Below are 8,005 nucleotides of genomic sequence, written 5' to 3'. Positions count from 1 at the left end.
AGGAGGAGCAGGAGCAGCAGGAGGAGCAGGAGGAGCAGGAGGAGCAGCAGGAGGAGCAGCAGGAGGAGCAGGAGGAGCAGCAGGAGGAGCAGGAGGAGCAGCAGGAGGAGGAGGAGCAGCAGGGGGAGGGGGCAGTGCCGTTGCTGTCAGTCGTCCCTTCTGTCACCTCATTTCTGATTTCTTCCCGCAGGAAGGGCTTTCTTAAGAAAAGTAGTTATGTCTATGACTGTGGCCAGGAAACCACTGTTGCTACCTGTCACGTTTCTGGACCCTCTTATCAGTGGTTGATTATTGTTATTTTTAAATTGTGGTAAATAGATGTAACATAGAATTTCTTATCCTAATGAGCCGTTTTTAAAACATAGAGTTGTCATTTTTTTTTTTTTAGATTTACTTATTTATCTTCAGAGAGAGGGGAAGGGAGGGAGAAAGGGAGGGAGGGAAACATCCACGTGTGGTTGCCTCTTGCGCGCCCCTGCCTGGGGACCTGGCGTGCAGCCCAGGCTGTGCCCTGACTGGGAATCGAACCAGCGACCCTTTGGTTCTCAGGCTGGTGCTCAGTCCACTGAGTCCGACCAGGCAGAGCCTGCTGAGCCATCTTTAAGTGAAGAGGTCAGCGGCAGTAAGTGCACTCACACTGTTGTACAGCCCTGCGTTACCTCCAGAACCTTCCATCTTCCCAAACCAAAGCTGTCCTCATTAAGCACTCACTCCCCATCGCCTCCCCCAGCCCCTGGCTCCCTACTTCTCTCTGTCTCTGTGAAGAAGACTCCTCTAGGTACTTCATAAGAGTAGAATCATGCACATTTGTCCTTCGTGATTGGCTGTGTCACTGGGCATGACGTCTGCAGGATTCGTCCCCGTGTCCACGTTGCCTTTCTTTGGGAGGCTGAACACTTCTGTTCTGTGGACGGACGTGTCTTATTTATCCCCCCACTGGTCCCGGGTGCTTGGGTCCACCTTTTGCCTCTCGGGAATGAAGCTGCGCTGAATGTGGACATGCCGTGGTTACACTGGAAAACAGAGCTTTGCGTGGAGGGCCAGGGGCCTCCTTGTTTGGAAGCTGGTTCTCTGGTGGTGGGTGGGTCAGCCCCTCGCTGCTGAGACCACGGCAGGGGCGGGGGCTGCTCTGCTCCGGGGCCTGCTGATGGGCCTTGTGCCCCTCCTGGGCTCTGGAGGCGTCCAGGAGGGGGCCTGTACCCCCTGCCCCCACGCCCAGCTCGCTGGCCCTCTGGCTCTGCCCTGTGACTCCCGACCGTTGCAGGAAGAGCAGGTTTGGCCCTGGGGTCAGCAGCGGCCACGCCGAGTGTTTGGCTCAGACCCTGAGGCCAAGGCCATGGCTCCGCTCTAGCCCAGGGAGTGGCTGTTTTGGGGAACTGTCCCTGCACGGGGCACAGGGGTTCTGGGCTGTGCTGGGGTGGAGAGCTGTTTGGGCATTTCTGGGCGGGTCCGTGACCAGCAGCGGGCTGCTGTTTGTCCAGCGCCCCAGAGAAGAGACAGTGACACCTGAGTGACAATGAATCAATCATGCATGGGCGAGTCTCAGCAGACGTCCCAGGATCGGACTCGCCATGGGCCACTGAGCTTAACTGGCTCCGCCCGCCCCCGGCCATACAGGGAGTCTCCTCACCTGCTGGGGTGGCCTGTTTTCTCCGAGAGAGAGGAGGGCCTAGAGTTCTGGGAGACAGACCGAGCCTCGTGGGCCTCTGCCTGCTGGGACTGCGTGAGGGGCCGTGGACCGGGGCGGTGGCCGGCCCTCGGCCTGGGCCCATCGGTCGGGGCGGCCCCGTGCGCGCCGGGGGCTGTGGGCTGCGGCGGGGACGCCGGGGATGCCTGCCCCTCGTCGGCAGGTGTCAGTCTCGCGTCCTGGGTGCTGGGCCTCTAATCAGAATGCTCTTGAGGCCTGTCGGTGTCGGTCGAAGTGCAGAGAAGCTGGAGAATGCGGAGCTTAGCCCAGACCCCCTCTGGGTCGTTCCTGGGAGGAGAAGCCCAGAGGCCCAGGCGGCCGTGTGTGGTGCTTAGCGCCGTGGGTCGGACCGTGGGGTCCAGGGACCGCGTTCCAGGGCGGGGTTGTGACTTAAGCACGATTCCAGGCCTTTATCCTGAAAGTCCCCGTTTTCAGGGGCGCCCTGGGCCCCGTGGCCCCGCTGGGGTGGAGGGCCATTCGCTGAGACACGTCCTGGACCTCGGCGGTTGACGTGGGGGTTTGGAACGAGTGGAAGTGGGGCCTGAATGCGCGCTGGCAGGCGAGGGGTGGGGACCCGACTTGCCATGCGGAGGAGCTGCGCTCGCTCTTCTGGGCAGAACGGAGGTCCCATGGTGACCGTCGAGAAGATGCCCGTTGTGCTCGGCCCACCTGTGGGCAGGCGCCACGCGGAACGTGTGCCTCTTGGCCTGGAGGCGTCGAGCCGCCTTCTGTGGGTTGTTAACCTCTGGGACGTTCTGCCGCAGAGCTCCGGGCTTTGGTGCCTCCCTTCTGAGAAAGGGTTTCTTTGCTGGGAAGGGCCAAGGCTGGGACTGGGAGGCTCCCAGGCGACTCACCTGTTGAATTTGCGGAGGGTTTGGTTTGTTTCAGGGCCATATTGGAGCTGGAGATCTGTTCATTTGTGAAATGACACAATATAGGAGGTTCCACTTGTTCTTAATTGACAGTCTTTATCGGGCTTATTGTGGCTCGCTGCAGTTCTGATGAGTGATGTGGAGAGGTCCCCTGCGCCCTTCGCCCAGCGTCCCCAGCGGCAGGACAACACCACACCAGGACGCTGACGTTTATCCAGCCCACGGGCTTGGTTTGCGTCTCCCCAGTCCCACTCGCACTCACCTGGAGGGGATTGAATTTGTAAGAGTGATTGTCAGCCTGGGAATGACTGGAAGTGACAGCGGTTAATTGTGGTCCTTCAGCGGCTCTTTGTCACGCCCGGAAGGCAGGCGGACAGGCCTTTCCCTGAGCAGCTTCTCAGCGGGAAGCGCAGACTCGTTCCAGTTTGGCAAATGCTGCCGATTCCATAGTATCTTCTTCTCGCAATTAAGAAACCCATCCCGCCCCCTCTCGCGTGGCCTCTGCGCCGGATGGTGGGCCGCCGCATGACCACCCAGGCCATTGTCACGTGCTGTGGCCCAGGAAGCTGCCTGTGGCCTCGAGTGAGAGCCTCTGGGCTGGGACCCCTCGGCTGCATGCCTGTCAGAGCCCTGTCCTCCTGCCCTGCCCGCTCTGGGTGCCAGCCCAGGGGAACGGGACGGCCGGTGAAGAGGGATGAGGCGGCTCGTGGGGGCAGAGGCTTTGTTGTCCCGCCTGCTGTGGAGCAGCTGCGTAAAGACACGCCAGAGCCCCTTCTCTGGGCGGCCCAGGGCCCTGAACGGAGTCTGGTGGCGCCCGGGCCCGCTTCTCACAGCACTGATGGGCTCTGGGGGAAAGTGGAGGGTCCTGCGGCCACCTGAGAACATTCCTGACCCCCCAACGCCCACAGGAGTGTCAGAGGCAGACGGAGCACCTGACCGCAGCCCCCAGCTTGTTGGGGTGCGCTGTGAACTGCCAAGCCCTGGGAGCGGCCAGGCCTCTGGGGAGACCTGGTGACGGCTCCGGGTCCCATCCGTTTGGGGCTTTGGTGCCTTCATATTGTGAACGGAAACTGTCCCCATTCAACACCCACTCCCCATTTCTGCCCGCCCCCAGCCCCTGGCACTCACCATTGCACTTCCTGTCTCTGAATGTGACTCCCTTACCTTAAGCACCTCACGCGAACGGGATCATACGGCGTTTGTCCATTTGCGACGCCTCACACCACTCAGGGTCATGTCCGTGAGGTCCACCCACGTTGTAGCCTGGATCTCCTTCCTTCCTGAGGCTGAGTGATAAATAGTCCACTGTGTGGACGGGCCCCGCGTTGTGTATCCGGCACAGCTCTGTGCCCTCGTCATCGGTTCCGACCCGCCAGGGGCCCGCTGCAGACACCGTAGGAGTCATGGAAGGAGTACGTATGCTTCCTCGGAAGCATCAGCTGGGCGCCTGTGATGGGGAGGATGGGGGAGCCTCCGGGGAGGAGATAAAACCGCCTGCAACTGCCGCCGGCAGAGGTGCACGTGCGTAAGGAGAACCGTCATCAGGTGGGCAGCTTTCCATGTCTCTCTTCCCTGCACGGTCACGGTTACTTTGTGGTCACTACATTTTCTTTGACAGCTTGGTGTTTGTTTCCATTTTATGTGGATGAGCCGCTTAAATTCCTCCAGTTTTGAACATTTGGTGGTTTCTTGCTTTTTTCATAAATAACGTTCCAGTGAATGCCTTGCTCATTTTGCTGAATAGATTCAAAAGGTGGCATTACTGGGGCAGAAGGTGGATGTGGGCACTTTTAAAAAAATCCTCACCTGAGGACATGTTTATTGATTTGAGAGAGAGAGAGAAACATCGATCAGTCGCCTCCCGTATGTACCCCGACCAGGGATCGAACCCACAACCTAGGCATGTGCCCCGACCGGGGATCGAACCTGCAGCCTTTTGGTGTCTGGGAGGGCGCTCAGCCACCTGAGCCACCGGACTGGGGCTGGATGTGGATGCTTTTCAGGGTCTCGACGCCTGGGACGGTGAAGACACCTTGCGGCTGAGTTGCTCTGACTCGGGAGCCTCCGGCCCGGTAGCACAGTGCTCTTCTCACTGCCGTTGCGCCATCGCCGAGTCTTGCTCAGTTATTATTTTTCCTTTAACTTTGAAATTGGCTTTTCAGAGCTGAGGCCGTGGACCCAAATAGTTAACTCATTGTAAGAACTCTGGGAGAGACATAAGACTAGAACCGAATGATCCCGGTGCTGGGGACGCAAGGCCCCCAGCGGGTCGTGCGTTCTGGGGAGCGGCTGGCTGCGCCTGCTTCCTTCTGTGCTGGGCTGTGCCCCAGGGTTCTCTCCTCGCAGCTGCGTTCTCACCTGCCTGCCCTGCAGACACTGGCCTGGATGCCCGGAGCTGGTCCCCCGTCTGTGCTCAAGGAGCTCACGGTCTGGGGACGCCTCGGTCAGGACAGGGACTGTCCTGTAGTGCCGGCCCAGACCATGTTTTGGCCTTAGCCTGCTCCCGAGGATGCCGCGTGTGTCCACGGGGCCCAAGGCAGACGTGGCGGAGCGAGAAACAGCGTCGCTGGCTGTGCTCCTGCTGGAGAGGAGGGAGCCGAGGGCGGGGGGGCTGAGCCCACGGCAGCGGTGTCCCCTGCATTCTGTCGTCTGTCCTCGGACGGCCACGCATCACGCTGTTCCTGGAGGAGGCCGGGTGGGCTTTGGGCTGCACACACGAGAGTTGGGTTTGTTTAGTCAGGTCGGCGCCTGGGCTTGCACTCAGGTGGGTTCTGACTCCGTGTCCTGTCCGCGTGGGTCCCGTGCCGCCTTCCCCGCCCGCAGGAGCCCTCACCACGGCCTGGACCTCCTTGGATCCCCTCCCTGTGTGCTCTTGTCGTTCCAGGGGACGCCCTCCGGAAGCCGCGCCTGCAGAGGTCGGTCACGTGGTACTTGGATGAGGTCTTCGTCACGCTGTACCCTTCCCTTGACAAATTCGAGGAGGAGCTTCTGGAACTCCTCACCAGCGACCACTTACGGGAGGTACTGTCCCACGTCAGCAGGGCTGAGGCCTGCGGCAGCGCGGAGCCTGCAGTGCTGCCCAGGGTGGGGCCCCCTCCAGTCCCCGGGGACCTGGTCCTGTCTGTGCCCTCTTCATGGTGGAGGAGGGCCAGTCCAGCCTATTGTCTTCACTTGGATGGTGATGAAGCCGCCGTTATTCGGAGACATTAATGTTAGTTTGGATGCATCTTAAACCAGTCCCCATTTAATAAACGAGCCACCAGATGAGTGTAGGGAAGTGTATGAAGGAATCGACATTTACGAAGGAGGTGACTAGAGTCCCAGTCATTGTACCCCAACAAAGCAGACTTCGGGGCAAGGTGCCCCCCGGAACTGTCAGGTTCAGCCCGCTGTGTGAACACGTTCCTATCAGCCCTTCACCCGAGAGCCTGTGTGGGGAGCACCCTAGGCTTGACGGGGCCTCGTCCCCACACGCAGTCACGGGCGACGCCTCGTGCCCAGCGAGGCCTCTGAACATGTTGCCCCCCGTCCTGCACATCCGCTGTGCAGGGGTCCTCAGCCTTGGGTCTCGGCGCAGCTGGCCTGCCCGAGGGCTCCCTCCTCCCGCCGGGCCCTGCTTCCCTCGCCTGCTCCCTGGTTGGCCTGGGTCCCCGTTGCAGTGTTTGCACCAGGGGGGCAGGGCCGTGACGGGCTCAGTCCCCATCCAACGGGGGCAGGTGTCGGCACACAGCCGGTCTTTTCTTCCTTTGTTGGTCGTGAGCCTGAAGGCTGCGGTCTGTCGGTGCCCATCCAGCGGTCTAAGCAGTCCGCAGTCATTAGTGACACACACGCACACGCACGCACGTGCGAGGGGGCCGTCCTTGGAAACGGAGCGCCGGGCAGCGTGGTCCCGTCTGAAACAAACGCCGCAGAGAGGATTGAAGTGGCCACTCATGCTCTCTCGGTCTAGTCCCCGCCGTTCCCTCCTTGCTCAGAGTGGGTTCTCGGAGGGCGCACACGCTGTGAGAGCATCACCGTTGAATTTATACTTCCCATAAAAGCACTTTATTATGCGCCGTTCCTGTCTTTGTGCTTTTGTTCCCGACTCACCGGCAGAGACGCAGCATCTGCACCTGTTTGTTTTCCACACTCAAGGCCTGAGAGGCTGCGTTCACGTCTGTTCTGCTTGATGACTGGGCCGTGAAGAATACTTGGAAATTCAGGCATCATTTTGCTACGACCACATAATTTAATAAACAGTAATAGCCTGGGGACTATCCTGGCTCATTTGTTAGAGTGCCTGTACATTTTTTCTTAAGATGAAACACTTTAATATCCAGTGACCACTTTGGGGCAGATTCCATTTCTATTGGTTTATGACTTACTGCCTGAACAGGTTCCCTCTCCCGCTGCCCGTCCGCCTCGGGTCTGCAGTGCCCGAGTCCTGCCTCGGAGGGCAGAGGCCGGGGCTTGCCAGGCCAGGCACCTCTGTCAGCGCCGCCCTCCATGGGGGACAGGGGCTCCCGTGTCTCGGGCCCCCGGTCCTGTGAGGGGTGCCGAGGTCTCCCACTGCATCTTGAGAATGGCAGCTCTGCCTTGGACACTCAGGGCGAGCGTCTCGTGATCCAGCCCCGAGGGGTACATTGAGGTGCATTGCTCTGGGAAGTCCCTGCTACCCGGGAAGTCCCAGACGACTTAGGAAATGCCCTGCGGCTGGCCAGTTCTGACTGGTTGGCTTACCTGTCCTTTGCTGGGACTCTTCCACGAAGTGCCATGCGGTCTGGAAAGGTCTGAAACTTCTGGCACGGCCTCTCCTCTCTGCCTGCCCCTCCCCTGGGAGCCTGGCCGGGGACCCCTTCCCTTCCGCCCAGGCCTGATGCTCTCTGCGTGTGCTTCCCTAGGGGGGCGGCCCGCTGGACGGCAGCGGCCTGGAGATCTCGGAGCGGCGCCTGTGCGTGGCTGTGCACAATGGGCTGGGCTTCGTGCACAGGCCGCAGGTCATGGTGCTGGTGCCCGAGCGGGAGGTGGCCTTGACGCGCTCTGCCAGTTTCAGCAGGAGAGTCGGCTCCTCGTCCAAGGCCAGGTACTCGCCCAGGGCCCGTGCCCCAGCCCTGGCCGGGGGTAAGGAGGGGTGGGCGGGCACCCAGGGGAGATGAAGTTGTTCTCACTCGTGAGGCGTGCCCTCGTCCGTCCGGGGACCTTCCCTGGTGCCCGTGTCTCCTCCTGCCGAGTTGTGCCCGCTGGGAGCAGACCTCGGTGTTGTGAGGTCTGCTGCTCTGCGCAGCCTGTGCTTCCCGGATCCAAACCGGGGCCTCTCCTAGGGCTGCCGCGCAGAGCCAGGCGGCCGCCGGCCCTGGAGGTGGAGCCTCCCCGGAGACCTGGCCATACCAGTCCCACCTCCAGCACAGCGCCGGCAGTTTGGGAAAAGTGTTCACTGTGGCACCAGGGGAGCTCAGAGGCATTGCCT

General features: G+C 60.8%; 1 protein-coding gene across 1 annotated transcript in view; it reads left to right on the top strand.

Annotated features, from left to right (window-relative positions):
• NPHP4 (nephrocystin 4) overlaps positions 1-8,005 on the top strand; it is an 80,693-nt gene that overhangs the window by 16,105 nt on the left and 56,583 nt on the right. The window contains exons 7-8 of the mRNA XM_090268496.1: positions 5,444-5,580; positions 7,440-7,621. Coding sequence (XP_090124622.1) covers positions 5,444-5,580; positions 7,440-7,621 — 319 coding nt within the window. The remainder of the gene's footprint in view (positions 1-5,443; positions 5,581-7,439; positions 7,622-8,005) is intronic.

The sequence above is a fragment of the Furipterus horrens genome, unplaced genomic scaffold (assembly GCF_987537825.1).
Source record: "Furipterus horrens unplaced genomic scaffold, mFurHor1.1.pri manual_scaffold_3, whole genome shotgun sequence".
NCBI lineage: Eukaryota > Metazoa > Chordata > Mammalia > Chiroptera > Furipteridae > Furipterus > Furipterus horrens.
Note: the sequence above shows the minus strand (reverse complement) of the source record. Positions and strands in the feature narration are given on the sequence as shown.